Consider the following 20,355-nt stretch of genomic DNA (forward strand, 5'->3'; position numbering starts at 1 on the left):
TTGTGGCATTCGATAAGATAATAAATACACAATAAACCATACACAGCACAACTCACACTTGGCAGATATAAATAGGCCTACTAGGCTATAGCCTACAATTGGAGACAATTAGACCCTCCATTTTCACAAATGCTTAGGCCTATTCTGAGCTATAATAATAATATTAATAATTATAGTGTTATTAGTATTATTTAATATAACCTACTATGATCCTACTACACGTCTCGTGTCACCCTGTCACCCCAAATTCTACTGGGTTTAGGATCCGATTAATGAAGTCCAGTTCCTGGGCGGGTCCCTTAACACAGCTGGATGAAAAACATCTGGATCCGCCTACACGGAACTCCAGCCAAAAGCCCCGAGCCCAACCAGTTGTTTCACTGAATACGACTTCAATAAGCTAAATGAACGTCTATCTTACTACTCACGTTCCCAAATACATAGACAAATACAGTGCGACCACGACGTTTTAATCAGGTTATTTTTTTAATGTCAATATTATGGGGTGCTGGAGATTCTCGGCAGTGAATATTGTTCTTCTGTCTTTCTGTAAGTATTTTTTTATTCGCTTACTCACTCCGTATTCACTTTTAAGTGTTCAGTGTCCATTGTTTCTTCAATCTTGTGAAGGGGGAGGGGGATCAAATGTTTATTCAAGGGAGGTTCTGGTCGTGTAAAACAGATGCTCAAAACTTATTTTTATGAAATGCGACTTTTCGTTTTCTTGCCCTTTCTTCAGTGGAAAAGTGACTTCGGTGTAATTTTCTCAATATTATATATGTGATGGAATAGCCTAATGCAAAAATAAATAAGTAAATAACTATAATTTCTTTCTTTTCTTCTGTGGATTTGTTTTAATAAAACAAATGTATTCACTGTAGCTTTATTAAATCAGTAGTTTTACCTCATGTAACATATAATTTGTATGTGCTCTACCTAGGTACTGTCCAACTAAATGATGTCGTGACAGTCACCTAAACTCAGTCAATAGTAGGAAGATACCTAAGAACCTCTGAAGGKACATAATAAAATGGAAATGACTGAACGATCCAAGTCATCCAATCTGGTGAAAAACATATTTCTGACACTTAACAGTTCTTTAGCTATGCCTGTTATTTATTATCAGCAGATGTTGAATGTTTAGAATAGAATTTCACTTGAAAGCACAGATTGTTTACTCTCATGTTCAGTGGTGCCACTATTAAGGGAATCTGAAGTAAACTTAACTAACTCTAACATTTGTCTCAAACAATTTCCCACAATAATTTCTGAAATTATTTGAATATGAAGTCAATAAGCTAAAACAACAACTTACAAACATTAGGGTTATTGTATTTAATTACATAAAAAAACATATGAAACATTTTGCTCGAACAGGGCTTGATCATAACTTTGAATCAAAAGAAAATAACTAGTTAATTAGAACAAGAGTGTCAGTAGTTGTGATGATGAAACGATGTAATAGAACTTTGATGCAATGTGACCACATACATTTTTTTACTGCTGCCATCTGTAATGGAAATTTCCAAACAGGAAATCGATTCTGAGGCTCAATTATCCCTGCTGCATGCAAACAGGGGCACTTCTCCTCAGGGAATACAAGATTGAAGCATAGATTGAGGAGGAGTTCGGAGCTCATGTAGAAACTGTATACCGAGAATTTGGGAAACTTCTCACTTCACCCATTTTATCTTTATTTAACTAGGCAAGTCAGTTAAGAACAAATTCTTATTTTCAATGATGGCCTAGGAACAGTGGGTTAACTGCCTTGTTCATGGGTAGAACGACAGATTTTTAACTTGTTGGGGATTCYATCTTGCAACCTTTCGGTTACTAGTCCAACGCTCTAACCATTAGGCTACCTGCTGCCCCAGTGTGTCCTCTAGAGGACTTACAAAGTTTCACACTTGATACTTACAAGTTATTTTGAGGAAGCAAAGTGACACAATACATAGATAAACTGTAGGTTGAGGAGGAGTACAGAGGTCATGTAAGTACTATAGAGGTAATGGTGAACTTCTCACATGTTATGAAGAAAATTAATCCCGGGCTATAGCACCAATTTATAACTCATTGACATTCCCACTATAGAACTTAGTAAGAGTTGAGCAAGTCTTCTTTTGAATTGTGTATGTATTTAATTTCTCACATTACCTATGTTCAGTGTGTGCGCTCTTGGGGACATAACAAGTTGTGTACTTACTGCTTGCTGGTGATATTCAGTGATATTGAGGGAGCGAAGTAGCACAGAGCACAATGAGTGCTGTGGCATGATGAGCTTTGTGTTGTGTTCTCTAGCCTGACCTTCCATCATCCCACATCAGCCCATAATGACAAGATTGTGATGACCTAAGCAGGCAAAAATAAGATGTAGAAATCCCCTTTATTCTCCGCCCCCCCCTCCTTCTCTCTGTGCCCAGCTTGTGAAGGCCACTGGGGACACATACAGACCCCTGTGTGTTCTTTTAGCCCCTGTTTGCGTCCCAAATGTCACCCTATTCCCTACATAATGAACAACTTTTGACCAGAGCCCTATGCCAAAAGTAGTGCACACTGCACTATATAGGGAATAATGTGCCATTTGGGACAACTTTTCATTGCTGGGTATGAGATAAAGGTCCTTTTAAAAATGACAACAGTGAATACTATGACCCTTATATGACCTCCGGCTTGGGAAAACTCTCTTATAGGTTTAGCTTCTTATTCTCATCCTTTGGCTTAGAGAAAATGGTTCCAAAAGGATTATTCAGCTCTCCCCATAGGATAACCCTTTCTGGTTCCAGGTAGAACTCTTTTTGGTTCTAGGCAGAACCCTTTTGGGTTCCATGTAGAACTGTCTGTAGAAAGCGCTCTACATGGAACACAAAAGAGTTCTATCTGGAATCAAAAGGGTTTGACTTGGAACCAAAAAGTGTTCTTCAAATGGTCCTCCTATGGAGACAGCCGAAGAACCCTTTTAGATTATAGATATAATATTTTTTTCTAAGAGTGTACAATAAGATGGCTACAATAAGATGCTTCACTTGGACTTGTAGGTCAGAGAAATGTATCTAATGCAATTTTCATATCTCTCTCATGTGTTTTTATTTTGATGTTATGGATATTGACAAATGTATTGTGTTGTGCTTATTGAGGTCCAGTTTTAAGACTGGACTAAATCACATAATTGTTAGAACTACAGTACCTGGCTGCGTAAATGTTATTTATTGTTTGAGACTAGGCGGGGTCCCTCAAAAGGACGTACGTTCATTACACCTGGGTAATTTAATTGTGTTCTTGTCTATTTAATCAGGAAATACTTTCCTTTTGAGTCCTGTGGAGAGGAATTGCAGCATGCTGCGTCAATAATGGGGAGATTGGTTGGTGTAGAATGGGCCAACTAGTGGCCTGGTTTGGTTACTACGCTTGGTGGGGGTCAGCTGAGATTCTGTCACTTATAAAACTAAAGGCTGACTGTTTTGATTGATTTTGACTGATTGATTTTTCGCATGGTCAAATGAACATTGCACAAACATGGACTATAGGACGACATCAATATGTTTTCTCTGGAAAAGGGGACAAAATAAATGAGAGTGTAGAGAGTTTTGTTTTTCTTATTTACCCATAACAGGTAAACTGTTGTATGTTTTGGTGTTGTCTGGTCTTCTACAAGAGAGATCAAGACGATATTCAGAAAACATTTGACTCTATAGAGGTCACATTTTTACAGTTACCGTATGTATTTGATATTTTTAAAACCATCAAACGTTCAGCTCTCCCGCTGTGTCTGTGGTTATTTGTATATGTAAACTCATAGAAATAGAGTCACAGATCCACCCATTACAGACCGATTGACTTGCATTTGGATGCCAATTCTAGTCATTKTATTTCTATGGGTAAACTGATAGGGAACTAGGGAGAGTTAGTTGAGACCTGAGGCTGAAACTGAAAAGCAAATAAATGCAGCCAACATCCCTGGGCCTCCCGGCTGTAAGCACACAGCAGAGCAGTTGGATTTCCCATAAGACACACACGCAAAAAAAAGACACAAAGGGGCTGAGCTTCAAACTTGGCTCACGCCGAAACTTCTGGCTTCAATTTATTTCTGGAGCAGTCACTGCTGATTTTAATTAGTTGAAAGTTTACGTTGAAAGTTTTTGCTTAGCCAGCCTTTTTAGTTTTTCTTTTCTTTTTTCTTCACCCTTTCTCCTTTGTCTTTTTTCTTTTGTGTGTGTGTGTGTGTGTGTGTATGTGTATATATATTTTGTTGGTTGGCATTGGCCAACATCTGGAAGCCTTTGTGTAATATGTGTACAGCTTCTTTTAATGTTTGCGTAGTTTTGTTAGATCACCATCCCCCTGGGAGTGAAAAAATCCCTCATCATCTGGCTTTAATCAGCCATTAATATTGTTGTGATGTGGCAACACAGCACAAGGAGGGGACGGCAGATACAAGATGCGTGGGAAGGAACGCTCACAATGCTTTCTAGAGCCTGTGTCAAACCAATGCAGCACAGCCCCCCCCACCCCCCCACCCCCATTCAAACCTGGGTCAAATACATATTCGCTGTGTTCAATTTTTCAATCAAACACTAATTTTAAAACGTTTTCAAAATATATTACAAATACAACTTGAGTATTGGCCATACAATACAATATAGAAAATATTGCAATGACTATGTTGAATAACTACTATACTGAGAAAAAATATAAACACAARATGTAAAGTGTTGGTCTCATGTTTCATGAGCTGAAARAGCACAAAAAGCTTGTTTTTCTAAAATGTTGTGCACAAATTTGTTTACATCCCTRTTAGTGAGCATTTCTCCTTTGCCAAGATAATCCATCCACCTGACAGGTGTGYCATATCAAGAAACTGATTAAACAGGTGCACATTGTGCTGAGGACAAAAAAGTTTTGAGGGAGCATGCAAATGGCATGCTGACTGCAGGAATGTCCACCAGAGCAGTTGCCAGAGAACTGAATGTTCATTTCTCTACCATAAGCCGCCTCCAACGTCGTTTTAGAGAATTTGGCAGTACATCCAACCGGCCTCACAACCGCAGACCATGTGTAACCACGCCAGCCCAGGACGTCCACATCTGGCTTCTTCAGATCGTCTGAGACCAGCCACCCGGAAAGTTGATGAAACTGTGGGTTTACACAAACTATCAYAAACCATCTTAGGGAAGCTCATCTGCATTTTCGTCGTCCTCACCGGGTTATTGACCTGACTGCAGTTCGTTGTTGTAACCGACTTCAGTGGGAAAATGCTCAACTTCGGTGGCCACTGGTATGCTGGAGAAGTTTCAACTGTACCGGGCAGATGGCAGATAGCGTGCATGGCATAGTGTGGGTGAGCGGTTTGCCGGTGGGGTTGTTGTAWGGGCAGGAATAAGCTACAGACAACAACAAAAAATGGCATTTTATCGATGGAAATTTGAATGCACAGAGATACTGTGACGAAATCCTGTCGTGCCATTCATCCACCGCCATCACCTCATGWTTCAGCATGATAATGCACGGCCCCATATTGCAAGGATCTGTACACAATTCCTGGACATTTCCTAAACATTTCCCAGTTCTATGGGCTGCATACTCAGATATGTCACCCATTGAGCATGTTTGGGATGCTCTGGATCGACATGTACGACAGCGTGTTCCAGTTCCRGCCAATATCCAGCAAATTCGCACAGGACACCTCTACGGGATCGGTGTCCCCCCGGCGGGACGGTTGAGCTAACGTAGYCTAATGTGATTAGCATGAGGTTGTAAGTAACAAAAACATTTCCCAGGACATAGACATATCTGATATGGGCAGAAAGCTTAAATTCTTATTCATCTAACTGCACTCTCCAATTTACAGTAGCTATTACAGTGAAAGAATACCATGCTATTATTTGAGGAAAGTGCACAATTATGAACTTGAAAAGGTATTAATACACCAATTAGGCCCATTTTGCAGTCTTGATACAACATTTTGAACAGACATGCAATGGTTCATTGGATCAGTCTAAAACTTTGCACAAAAAGGCCATCTAGTGGCCAAAATATAAATTGTGCCTGGGCTGGAATAATAAATMATGGCCTTTTTCTTGCATTTCAAAGATGATGGTACAGTGTATTATCTTTGTATTATCTTCTACCAGATCTAATGTGTTATATTCTCCTACATTAATTTCAAATTTCCACAAACTTCTACGTGTTGCCTTTCAAATGGTATCAAGAATATGCATATCCTTGCTTCAGGTCCTGAGCTACAGGCAGTTAGATTTAGGTATGTCATTTTAGGCGAAAATTGAAAAAAGGGTTGGATTCTTAAGAGGTTTTTAAGGTATCTGTGGCCAACAGATGCATATCTGTATTCCCAGTCATGTGAAATCRGTAGGTTAGGGCCTAATGAATTTATTAAAATTGACTGATTTCCTTATATGAACTGTAACTCAGTAAAATCTTTGAAATTGTTACATGTTGCGTTTAATATTTTTGTTCAGTGTAGTAACCAGTAACTACTGAAGCTTCAGCTTCCAGCTGTTCTTGGTAGGCCTACTGCTGGTGGGGATTGAACAATGCATTGCATGTGGTTTYGAAGCTGCCTCAAAGTACAGGCATTGAGTAAAACAAACCCAATGTATATGTATGTATTATGTATTATGGATCCCCATTAGCTGGTGCCAAGGCAGCAGCTACTTTTCCTGGGGTCCAGCAAAATTAAGGCAGTGTATACAATTTTAAAAACATTACAATACATTCAGACTGTGTGCCTTCAGGCCCCTACTCCACCACTACCACATATATACAGTACAAAATCCATGTGTACGTGTGTGTATAGTGCGTATGCTATCGTGTGTGTGTGTGTGTGTGTGTATGCGCCTATGTTTGTGTTGCTTCACAGTCCCCGCTGTTCCATAAGGTGTTTTTAAATAAATCTAATTTTACTGCTTGCATGAGTTACTTGATGTGGAATAGAGTTCCATGTAGTCATGGCTATATTTAGTTCTGTGCGCCTTCCATAGTCTGTTCGGGCCTGGGAAGAGACCTCTTGTGGCATGTCTTGTGGGGTATGCATGGGTGTTCGAGCTATGCGCTAGTAGTTCAAACAGACAGCTCGGTGCATTCAACATGTGCATTCAACACCTCTCATAAATACAAGCCGTGATGAAGTCAATCTCTCCTCCACTTTGAGCAAGGAGAGATTGACATGCATATTATTAATATTAGCTCTATGTGTACATCCAAAGGCCAGCTYTGCTGCCCTGTTCTGAACCAATTTATATTTTCCTAAGTCCTTTTTTGTGGCACCTGACCACACGACTAAATAGTAGTAGTAGTGCCTTGTTGACAGTGCTGTCAAGAAGGTAGAGCAGCGCCTTATCATAGACATACTTCTCCCCATCTTAGCTACTGTTGTATCAATACATTTTGACCARAACAGTTTACAATCCAGGGTAACTCCAAGCAGTTTAGTAACCTCAARTTGCTCAATTTCCACATTATTTATTACAAGATTTAGTTGAGGTTTAGGGTTTAGTGAATGATTTGTCTCAAATACAATGCTTTTAGTTTAAGAAATATTTAGGACTAATTTATTCCTTGCCACCCACTCTGAAACTAACTGCAACTCTTTGTTAASTGTTGCAGTCATTTCAGTCACTGTAGTAGCTGACATGTATAGTGTTGAGTCATCCGCATACATAGACACTCTGGCTTTCCTCAAAGCCAGTGGCAATTCATTAGTAAAGATTGAAAAATGTAATGGGCCTAGACAGCTGCCTTGGGGAATTCCTGATTCTAACTGGATTATGTTGGAGAGGCTTCCAAGAACACCCTCTGTGTTCTGTTAGACAGGTAACTCTTTATCAACAATATAGCAGGGGGTGTAAAGCCATAAGACATAAGTTTTGCCAGCATCAGACTATGATTGATAATGTCGAAGGCCGCACTGAAGTCTAACAAAACAGCCCCCACAATCTTTTTATCATCAATTTCTCTCAGCCAATGTCTGCAGACCTTCATACATAATGGATATCCTATCCCTGTCCTTGGCTTCAAGCATTTTGGATGCACACCTCCCCTTCACTAGATGAACCCGAACTGAGTCTGCAATATTATCTAATGTAGCTTGTCACAKTAAAGAGGGTGCGCTCTAAACAGCAGCACATTTGGCAGATTGGTGTCCTAAGAGCCATATATAGTACACATGTAAAGTATAGGCCTAGGGCTCGATTCAATCCGTAATGCTGAAGATCTTTGCTCCAGCGTGATAGAAATTTAAAGGCAATATTTCCGTGTCAGCAGAGACTGCATTCACGGTAAATGCTGCATTATGTCGGCTCAATCGGAAATTACCTTTAAATTTCAATCGCGCTATAATCCTGAACTTTGGCAATACGCATTGAATCAAGCCTTGTCTATGGTTCTGTTTTGTGCCAGTCATTTTATTCAAAGCRAGAAGTGATTTGTTCTGATTAGTGTTTGTGTGTGTGTATTCCACAGGTCTTCCTATCCTCTCCTTCACACACATCAAGACCAACCTGTGTAAGTGGTGTGACTACTCCAGCCCTATCTGTGAGGACAGTGTGTGTTATACCAACTGCTCCCTCTCCTCCTTCTGTGCTCTGAGTGAAGAGATCTGCATTGCAATATGGTAAGTGTGAAGTGTTTCATCAAAGGACTATCTCCCAAGTTCAAGTTTATTTGCCATATACAGTATAATAAATGAGTATTTTGCACCAGAGCTCTCACTCTCACATTAAAAACATCAAAAATATTTWAAAAATACAGTACCAGTCAAATGTTTGGACACACCTACTCATTCAAAGGTTTTTCTTTATTTTTACTATTTTCTACATTGTAGAATAATAGTGAAGATATCAAAACTCTGAAATAACACATTTGGAATCATGTAGTAACCAAAAAAGTGTTTAACAAATCCAAATATATTTTGAGATTCTTCAAAYTAGCCACCCTTTGCCTTAACGACAGCTTTGTACACTCTTGGCATTCTCTCAACCAGCTTCATGAGGAATGCTTTTCCCACATATGCTGAGCACTTGTTGGCTGCTTTTCCTTCACTCTGCGGTCCAACTCATCCCAAACCATCTCAATTGGGTTGAGGCCGGGTGATTGTGGAGGCCAGGTCATCTGATGCAGCAGTTCATGACTCTCCTTCTTGTTCAAATAGCCCTTACACAGCCTGGAGGTGTGTTTTGGGTCATTGTCCTGTTGAAAAACAAATGTTAGTCTCACTAAGCGCAAACCAGATGGGATGGTGTATCACTGCAGAATGCTGTGGTAGCAATGCTGGTTAAGTGTGCCTTGATTTCTAAATAAATCACAGACAGTGTCACCAGCGAAGCACCCCCACACCATCACACCTCCTCCTCCATCACGGTGGGAACCACACAGGCGGAAATAATCCGTTCACCTATTCTGCGTCTCACAAAGACACGGCGGTTGGAACCAAAAATCTCAAATTTGCACTCATCAGACCAAAGAACAGATTTCCACCAGTCTAATGTCCATTGCTCGTGTTTCTTTGCCCAAGCAAGTCTCTTGTTGTTATTGGTGTCATTTAGTAGTGGTTTCTTTGCAGCAATTCAACCATGAAGGCCTGATTCCTCTGAACAGTTGATGTTGAGATGTGTCTGTTACTTGAACTCGGTGAAGTATTTATTTGGGCTGCAATCTGAGGTGCAGTTAACTCTAATGAACTWATCCTCTGCAMCAGAGATAACTCTGGGTCTTCCTTTCCTGTGGCGGTCCTCGTGATAGCCAGTTTCATCATAGTGCTTGATGGTTTTTGCAACTGCACTTCAAGAAACGTTAAAAGTTCTTGAAATGTTCCTAATTGACTGACGTTCATGTCTTAAAGTAATGATGGACTGTCATTTCTCTTTGCTTATTTGAGCTGTTCTTGACAAAATACGGACWTGGTCTTTTACCAAATAGGGCTATCTTCTGTATACCCCCCCTACCTTGTCACAACACAACGAAGAAATGAAATGATGATGAGTGGTGAGTGTGGTGAGTGGGATATTTGCTATGTTTGTGATGAGGAGGACAAAGTTCATTTTGGCTTTATTTTAATGTTGCTCACCGTCTGGTATGCTGGGCCCCAGTGGTCAAACCTCTACAGCAGGGAGGGCACCCTGTTAAAATMTAACTTAGGGCCCCAAAAAGGCTAGGTCCGTCCTGACTGCATGTTTGGGTATGGATGTCAGAATGCAGAACCGTGACTGTGGCCCATCGTGATGAGTTTTGTATTAAAAAAAACCCATAAAAATTGCCGATCCCTGCTCTACAGTAATAAAGAGAGGGTCCTTGATCGCAGTCAAAAGTAGTGCACTTTATAGGGAATAGTGTGCCGTTTGGTACACATTCTTGATCTTASTTCCTCCCCTCATAGGAAGTCTATCTACTGACCTCTGAATGACAGAGATAGTGTCCCAAATGGCACCCTATTCCCTATATAGTGCACTACTTTTGACCAGAGCACTATSGGCATGTAATTTGGGACATATCCGAATTGGAAGACACTGGTGTTATTAAGACTGGTGTTGTTGTTGGCAGGATACAAAGGTAGATTGGATTGACCATTTGTATAAAACTTCCAATCCACTCTAGCAAATACATACAGTACATAACCAATCCAAACAAAACCTCAAAGTAAAACGTCAACTATAGGCTTTCCCAGAGACATTTTCCTATTGTAAAATGTCTAACTAAATTCAGTTTACTAGTTTGATAAGTAACTTTATAATTGATCTGTGGAAATGTAAGTAATTCACTTTGTGTTTGAATGTGGGTGCGTGCATGTGAGTGTATGACTGCGTGTACAGCTTTAACATCTGTTAGTGTCTTCATCTGTGTCCCAGGCGGAAGGACAATGAGAGTATGAGTGTGAAGACGTTATGCCACCAGCCCCAGCAGCCACTGGAGAATATCATGTTGTCAAACTACTCCTCCAACGAGTGTGTGATGGCTCCTCAGCCCTCTGAGGATGGGGTCCTGTTCGTTTGTGGCTGCCTGGGAGAACACGAGTGCAACGATAAGCTTATATTCGACAAGGGCTACAATGGTAACATCACTTGTTTTACTCTGGAACCAGGRAGTACATGGTGCAACTAGAACATTTTAATTTGAAACAGATTAATTTACAATTGTATATTAATAAAAAATGCAACGTGAGGAAAAATAGGCATTTATAATGTAAATACAAAATGTAGTAGTAATAATGTATACTAACCTATGATCCGATTCCATGTTGTCTTCACATTGTTTTTAAATGTGTCCTCAGATTTTTCCAAGCTCAAGAGTAAAGATGTGATTCCAGTGGTGGTGATCAGCCTGGTCCCTCCCTTTTTAGTGGCTATCATCGCTACCATGGCTTTCTACCTGTACCGTACCAGACAGCCCGGCAAGCAGCCCAAAGACTGGGCTCCCAAACGCACACACTACCAGGTAGGTGGATCTACCAGGTATGGAAAAATATACTTTGAGACCCAAATGGCACCCTATTCCCTACAACATAGTGCACTACTTTTGACCAGAGCCCATAGGTCCCTGGTAAAAAGTAATGCACTATATAGGGAATAGGGTGCCATTTGGGACACCGCCATAACCAACTGGAAGCTTTTCATTTATTGTCATGTAGCTACAGTACATTACAGTTTGTGAAAAGGTGTAAAATAATCCCTTATGGGATGGGTAGCTAAAGGCCACTTGATACGTAACTAAAAATATAATTCATGAATTAATTTACCAGGCCTTSGACATCCCAGAGGGACTCAGTGGGGAGGCCATCACCGGRGGTGAGGACTGCCATGGCAAGCTGTCAGCCATCAATAGCGACGCTACATCTGACATGTCTCCCGTCCGGGCCCATAACTTCAACCACAGCACGGAGCAGCTACCCATCCAGCTAGAAGCCTTGGTGGGGAAAGGGAGGTTTGCTGAGGTGTGGCGGGCCAGGCTCCACCACCAGGCAGCTGGTTCTCAGTATGAGACGGTGGCAGTGAAGGTGATGGTTTTCCCTCTGCCCRTTTTTCTCACCCCCCCATTTTTTCTGTAGTTTTTTGTGTCATTTTCATGTGATATAATACTTTGAATAAATGTTTATTTGATTTGAAGATCTTCCCGTCTGTCGAGTATGTGTCCTGGAGCAACGAGAGGGCCATCTTCTCTGACGCCAACCTGGAGCATGAAAATGTGGTTCAATTCCTGACAGCAGAGGAGCGAGGGCCCTCCGGCTCCCCTCAGAGGCAGTACTGGCTGGTCATGGCCTACCACGGCCTGGGAAACCTACAGGTTAGTTTGATTTAGCTTTTTTTTGTTTATTGCTAGGTTGATTAAGTGTATATTGTTGTTATATGGTGCAGTAGAAGACTAGAAGAGATAACTAGTAAATCTTATTGTACATACAATTTCATAAAAATGTTMTCAAATAATCCTGTGAGGGATGGGTCACTAAATGAGTCATTCATTCATTAGGACTTCCTGGCAGGCCATGTGTTGAGCTGGGCTGAGCTGTGTGCTATGGCTGGGTCGGTGGCTCGAGGATTGGCCCACCTCCACAGTGACACCACCCCTTGTGGGATCCCAAAGGTGCCGGTGGCCCACCGTGATCTGAAGAGCAGCAACATCGTGGTGAAGAGCCGGAGAGAGTGTGCCCTCTGTGACTTTGGTCTGGCTCTGAGACTGGACCTCTCCCTCACCGTGGATGACTTTGCCAACAGTGGCCAGGTAAGGTGGAACAGGTGAAATTAAAAGTAGTTAATTTTAAAAAAAAGTAGTTGCTAAGGGAACCTGTATCAGTGTTCCACTCTAGCTAAAGCGACTAAGCAGTAGGCCTATGCATGCTGCCTTCTGACATAACTACTGTATCTGAGAGAATTATTATGGAAAATAACAACATATTAAATTGTAGAGTTGTGGTTGAATGCCCACTTGAATAAAAACTATGCTATATGAATGAAATTGTATTACAAAGCCGTGCTAAAACCAGAATGAATCAGAAGGCCCTTCATGTAGTGTTAATTTGTTTAACTTCTCTTGGATATGTAGGACGCTAACGTCCCACTTGGCCAAAAGCCAGTAAAAATGCAGAGCGCCAAATTCAAATAAATTACTATAAAAATCAAACTTTCATGAAATCACACATGAAAGATACCAAATTAAAGCTACACTGGTTGTGAATCCAGCCAACATGTCAGAATTCAAATAGGCCTTTCGGCGAAAGCAAACAATGCTATTATCTGAGGATAGCACCATAGTAAACAGAGAGAGAAGCATATTTCAACCCTGCAGGCGCGACACAAAACGCAGAAATAAAAATATAATTCATGCCTTACCTTTGACGAGCTTCTGTTGTTGGCACTCCAATATGTCCCATAAACATCACAAATGGTRCTTTTGTTCGATTAATTCCGTCGATATATATCCAAAATGTCAATTTATTTGGCGCGTTTGATCCAGAAAAACACCGGTTCCAACTTGTGAAACGTGACTACAAAATATCACAAAAGTTACCTGTAAACTACTTTTGTAATACAACTTTAGGTATTTTTTAACGTAAATAATCGATACAATTGAAGACGGGATGATCTGTGTTCAATACAGGATTAAAACAAACTGTAGCTWGCTTTCTGGTCACGCGCCTCTAACAAACAGTACACAACAAGTGACCCTCGTTCAAAATGGCCGTACTTCTTCATTACACAAAGGAAAAAACCTCGACCAATTTCTAAAGACTGTTGACATCGTCAATTAGAAATCTGGATTCCCAATGAAAATCCATTGAAAAGAGAGTGACCTCAAAAAATAAAAATCTGAATGGTTTGTCCTCGGGGTTTCGCCTGCTAAATACGTTCTGTTATACTCACAGACATGATTCAAACAGTTTTAGAAACTTCAGAGTGTTTTCTATCCAAATCTACTAACAATATGCATATCTTATCTTCTGGGGATGAGTAGCTGGCAGTTAAATTTGGGTATGCTTTTCATCCAAACGTGAAAATGCTGCCCCCTATCCTAGAGAAGTTAAGCTACTGTCACTGTCCTTGTTGTCCAGGTGGGTACAGCTCGCTACATGGCCCCTGAGGTGTTGGAGTCCAGAGTGAATCTGGAGGATCTGGAGGCCTTTAAACAGATGGATGTCTACTCCATGGCCCTGGTCCTCTGGGAAATGGTGTCRCGCTGTGAAGTCATAGGAGGTACAATAAGCTATTCTAMTATGGGCCAAGTCAGCGGTAAATGTTCGTAACTCAGACTTTGATGAAAGTAGCATCGTCTGTAAATGTAGAATAGATGATAAATAACAAAGGATTTACAGTGTGTTTCCTGTATTTTCATAGAGGTTAAGAGTTACGAGCCGCCGTTTGGCTCTAAGGTGTGTGACCAGCCGTGTGTGGACAGCATGAGGGACCTGGTCCTGAGGGACAGAGGCAGACCTGAGATACCCACCAGCTGGACAACACATCAGGTAAACTGTGTGTTTGRGAGCGTGCGCGTGTGTGAGAGCGTGGTGAGGGAACTGGGTAGTCAGCACTTCTCAGTGAATTGAGGCCAGAATTCAACCCGATTGCTCTAGCCGACAATGCAGGTTTTAAAGGAAATGTTACCGTGTTCACTGAGATCGCATTCAAGGACAACCCTGGAGATGTCGGCTCAATTGGAAATTACCTTTAAATGTGAAGCGAGTTATAGCACGGTTTCGGATTGAATCCCAGCTTGAATGATAACCTATGACAACAGTTATCAATCACATCGATCATAAATAAAAGCTCTGGMTGTGAACAGGTTTGGGGTCAATTCCATTCCAGCAAAAAAAGGAAGTAAACCGAAAAACTATAAATACAGTTGAAGTCGGAAGTTTACATACACTTAGGTTGGAGTCATTAAAACTTGTTTTTCAACCACTCCACAAATTTCTTGTTAACAAACTATAGTTTTGGAAAGTCGGTTAGAACATCTACTTTGTGCATGACGCAAGTCATTTTTCCAACAATTGTTTACAAACAGATTATTTCACTTATAACTCACTGTATCACAAGTCCAGTGGGTCAGAAGTTTACGTATACTAAGTTGACTGTGCCTTTAAACAGCTCGGAAAATTCCAGAAAATTATGTCATGGCTTTAGAAGCTTCTCATAGACTGATTGACATCATTTGAGTCAATTGGAGGTGTACCTGTGGATGTGTTTCAAGGCCTACCTTCAAACTCAGTCCCTCTTTGCTTGACATCATGGGAAAATCAAAAGAAATCAGCCAAGACCTCAGAAAAAAAATTGTAGACCTCCACAAGTCTGGTTCATCATTGGGAGCAATTTCCAAACGTCTGAAGGTACCACGTTCATCTGTACAAACAATAGTACGCAAGTATAAACACCATGGGACCACACAGCCGTCATACCGCTCAGGAATGAGACATGTTCTGTCTCCTAGAGATGAACGTACTTTGGTGCGAGAAGTGCAAATCAATCCCAGAACAACAGCAAAGGACCTTGTGAAGATGCTGGAGGAAACAGGTACAAAAGTATCTATATCCACAGTAAAACGAGTCCTATATCGACATAACCTGAAAGGCCGCTCAGCAAGGAAGAAGCCACTGCTCCAAAACCGCCATAAAAAAGCCAGACTACGGTTTGCAACTGCACATGGGGACGAAGATCGTACTTTTTGGAGAAATGTCCTCTGGTCTGATGAAACAAAAATAGAACTGTTTGGCCATAATCACCATCTTTATGTTTGGAGGAAAAAGGGGGAGATTTGCAAGCCAAAGAACATCATCCCAACCGTGAAGCACAGGGGTGGCAGCATCATGTTGTGGGGGTGCTTTACTGCAGAAGGGACTGGTGCACTTCACAAAATAGATGGCATCATGAGGCAGGAAAATTATGTGGATATATTGAAGCATCATCTCAAGACATCAGTCAGGAAGTTAAAGCTTGGTTGCAAATGGGTCTTCCAAATGGACAATGACCCCAAGCATACTTTCAAAGTTGTGGCAAAATGGCTTATGGACAACAAAGTCAAGGTATTAGAGTGGCCATCACAAAGCCCTGACCTCAATCCTATAGAAATGTTGTGGGCAGAACTAAAACAAACGTGTGCGAGCATGGAGGCCTACAAACCTGACTCAGTTATCCAGCTCTGTCAGGAGGAATGGGCCAAAATTCACCCAACTTATTGTGGGAAGCTTGTGGAAGGCTACCCGAAARGTTTGACCCAAGTTAAACAATTTAAAGGCAATGCTTCCAAATACTAATTGAGTGTATGTAAACTTCTGACCCACTGGGKATGTGATGAAAGAAATAAAAGCTGAAAGAAATAATTCTCTCTACTATTATTCTGACATTTCACATTCTTAAAATAAATTGGTGATCTTAACTGACCCAAGACAGGGAATTTTTACTAGGAATGTCAGGAATTGTGAAAAACTGAGTTAATGTATTTGGCTAAGGTGTATGTAAACTTCTGACTTCAACTGTATACATTTTCTTTTTACTTCCTTGAACCCAACGCTGGTTGTCAATAATCAAACCTTCCTGGTATTGCTCTTCCATACTGCAGGGGATGAATCTGCTGTGTGCCACCATCACTGAGTGTTGGGACCATGACCCAGAGGCCAGGCTCACAGCCCACTGTGTGGTGGAGCGCTTTGGAAGTCTAGAAGAGGAGATGGAGCAGGGGGTGTTAGATGCTGTCAACAACAGCCAGGAGTGTCCTCCCTCTGACACCTTCCCTGACTCCACCGGCTGTGATGTGGACCCTCTGGCCCCTGAAACAGATACAGAGGGGACCCTCATCCCTGGGCAGATAAGTGAGATATTATAAGGAGGACTTAAACTCGATCACCAAAAAGAGACACATCTTTGTATGATAGATTGAAGGCACTCTACCCTATGAACAAAGAGGAAAAAAGACACATTTTTCTATGATAGATTGTATCATTTGAAGGAGCTGGTCTCCGGATTGATTTGTAATATAACCTTTATGAAGTGTCTTATGAATGCACTTATGAACTTTTGCCACTGAAGAGATATTCTTTCTGCCCCTTGGAAAGTTGTGTGTACAGGATTCAGGGAACAGAGCAAACAAGCAGACCACAAATCATTATCCCAACTTCACTATCACACTGTAACATGTCAATTTTACCAAAAACTCAAAAAGCAGAATTAGTTTCCAAATCTAAAGTACATACATCCTGTAATGAATGATCACATGGATCTGTTCTAAATGCAGGTTGACGTTTATTTTCATGAGTCTTGTCCTGGAGGCAGAACTGATCTATTTCCGCTTAGATAGGCCAGCTGCAAAGAAAAAAATGGGCTATTATTGTAAAAATTCATGAAAACAAAAATGTGATTTTGGCATTAATTTTAGGTAAGGGTTAGGCATAAGGGTTAGCAGTGTGGTTAAGGTTAGATTTAAAATCAGGTTTTATGACTTTGTGGCTGTGCCAGCTAGTGACCACTCTGCAGAGCTGCCTCCAGAACAAGATTCATGACCGAAAAATGCAAATTGCATTCAAAATGGAACCCTATTCCCTACAGATTGCACTACTTTTGACCAGATTCCTATGGCTCTGCACTATATAGGGAAATAGGATGCCATTTGGGACGTACAAATGTTTATTATTCACTACAGTATAGAGAGCACTACGTTTTGACAACCTTCATTGGTGTACCAGCTATTTAAATTGGTTCTTACTCCTATAGGAGATCATTTACTTTACAAGAATTATTACTTATAATTAATTATCATTTATTTTTTAAATGAGTTTTCCATTGCCTTCTCACAGTGTGTAGCCTCAAACAGTGGTGTGGTTCTCATCCCCCCCGTAATGTGTCCTAAATGGCTCCCTATGTCTTARATACTGTGGTGCACTACTTGTAACCAGTTAGCGCAGAGCTGAGAGGTTAGCATTTTTCTAAGGGTTTCATTCTGATTAACCACAAGCTGCTCTGACTGCAAATGGTGAATGTTGTTATATAGGCTAGAGACCACAACACACAAGCTAGCAGGGTGAAATGCCTTTTTTAAGATAAATGAGAACCAAGGAGCTTTTAATGATCATTTGAACTGATAGCTGTACACAAGGACTTTCTAAGGATACTTTGATCCGTTTGTAGCTATTGCATACAACTACATTGATTGTCAAGGCTTGTTTTTCCCCACCATGTGAAGTACTTGCTGCCTTCATCTGTTTACTAAGACACATAGTTTATTTGTTTAATTCAAATCTGATGTCTGAGCATTATTAAGAGAAGGGCATGATCTATCTTTATATACTATACATCAGAGAACTCACAGTAAGAGCGACTGCTCTCCCAGACAGCCTGGTATGACACTCAGATCTACACCAATTCAATCATTCACCGACTCTCTTGCTTCAAAGGTAATGTTAAAATATTTTATCACACTAACCGAGCGGACTAAAATAATTAACAGGAGTTGGTGTAGATTTGATTAAGCCATTAAGAAGATCAATAGCTTTTTCTCATAGAACCCAATCAATGTCTGGGAAAGAAGCGCTGTCTAATTGTGAGAGGCATGACGGTGACATCCTCTTTGAATCATGAGCTGGGTCGTGTTAGATTGGCACAAATGGAAGAAAACAAGGTGAAATGMAAAAGTACTCCCTTAGCCTTTCTTATTGGACAAGTCTATTTTTTGATTTCCGTTGCAACGGTGTGCCCTAATGAACACAACCAAGGTTAACACTCTTCCCTTGGGAATGGTCAAGTTTGAGGATGCACAGAGTAAGACCATGGCCTTAACTATATGGAGAAATATCTAAGTATGATATTAATGAACTATGCAGAATACTAAAGAATGATGTTATTGAACTTCTGATGAATGACCACAGATAAAAACCAAATTATTGTGAACTGGTTCCACAACATGTTACCTATTTTTCTTGTAAAATAGGTTTTGTATCAGGTCTCTTATTTTGTTACTATTTGTGAGTGGGGGAAAAAACCACCACAAAACTGTCATAAAAAGACACATGAAAAAGATCATCAAACATTCCAATGTCAAGCAGCTTTATTGGTTTGTTGTTTCGGAACCCTTATTTTGAGAGGTTGACATTATACGCGTCACAATATTTCAGTAAGGAGCACAGATTTAGGCCCGGATTCAATCTGATTACGCTTTGTCAGTATGTGCCATTTAAAGGTAATTTCCGATTGAGCCAACATATGCAGCATTTACTGTGAATGTGGTCTTCACAAAGGCGGGAACAATGTCGACAAAGTGTGATCGGATTGAATCCCGGCCCCAGAGCAGCAATATTATACAGTATTGTGTATCAAGAACTAATAATGACATGAACAGATGTATTGAAAGAAAAAACATTCAAGTTTGTCATAAATTATTCTGATTGTTTTAATAGTTTTGTTGATTCAAGTGACAACAGCCCTTTTACTGAGAAAAAAGAAACTACACCTAAAACTACAAGTAAAATACACTGAGTGTACAAACACATCCTCTTTCCATGACAGACTGACCAGGTGAATCCAGGTGAAAGGTGTGATCCCTTATTGTAGGGATGCAAACTGCTGAGGGCCCAAAAAGGTGACACTTTTTTTTTTGCACTGAAACATGCAACAAAATCCCTGCTAAGGGGAAATGCAGGTTAACTAATTAAACAACAAAGCATATGATCTACATGATCAGTCTCTGTGTGTAAAATAAAAAGTGGTTAATGTGAACCTAACTCACAGCTAAAAAAAGGTAAAGAAAGCAATCCAATGGGATTTGTTGCCTAGACTTCACTGCAAATGACACTCAAGTCTTGAGAAAAAACAATACACTAATATTGCTGTTAGCCATGACAGCCTTTATAACAGAACGCTTGTGACCACACACAAATATTGCACTTGGGGAAAAAACATCTTAAAAGTAGAAATAGAATGAAACAAACAGGCATTCCATTTCTGCTCTATTGTAGTGGCCACTACAGACATCGACCAAGTGCACAAGGCTACATGTGTGCAAAAATAACGTTCACCGAGTCAAAAATATATATAATCCCCCTCATTCACACACATACACGTTTTACAGTTCAACACAACAAAAACAATATATTTAGGCTGCTACACTACACATTATTACATTGTACACGTTCTGCCTTTGGACGTCTGTTCTACAATGTGCCAGCAAACGTGAGAAAGAGAAAGTGTGTGGTGTTCCTTTCACCTCTATAGTGGCATCCAGCTTAAACCAGCTCCAGCTCCAGCTCCCCATTTGATCCCTGAATCCACTTGTTTAACAAGCAACGCCTAATTTTCACCTAATTCTCTTATAATGAAAATMTACAACATACTGTAAAAGGTAAACATTAGTTAATAAACAGATGGTTAGTTCGTC

At 40.5% G+C, this 20,355-nt stretch overlaps 1 protein-coding gene across 1 annotated transcript; it reads left to right on the forward strand.

Annotated features, from left to right (window-relative positions):
- Positions 1-322: 322 nt before the first annotated feature.
- On the forward strand, positions 323-19,653 carry tgfbr2l (transforming growth factor beta receptor-like). Its single transcript, XM_024138063.2, has 10 exons — positions 323-549; positions 8,476-8,626; positions 10,857-11,059; positions 11,279-11,442; positions 11,747-12,001; positions 12,112-12,288; positions 12,472-12,723; positions 14,051-14,192; positions 14,334-14,461; positions 16,552-19,653. Exons 1-10 carry the CDS (start codon positions 501-503, stop codon positions 16,813-16,815), a joined length of 1,785 nt encoding a protein of 594 aa, XP_023993831.1. The 5' UTR covers positions 323-500; the 3' UTR covers positions 16,816-19,653.
- Positions 19,654-20,355: the final 702 nt, after the last annotated feature.

Source organism: Salvelinus sp. IW2-2015, unplaced genomic scaffold (genome assembly GCF_002910315.2).
Source record: "Salvelinus sp. IW2-2015 unplaced genomic scaffold, ASM291031v2 Un_scaffold1380, whole genome shotgun sequence".
NCBI lineage: Eukaryota > Metazoa > Chordata > Actinopteri > Salmoniformes > Salmonidae > Salvelinus > Salvelinus sp. IW2-2015.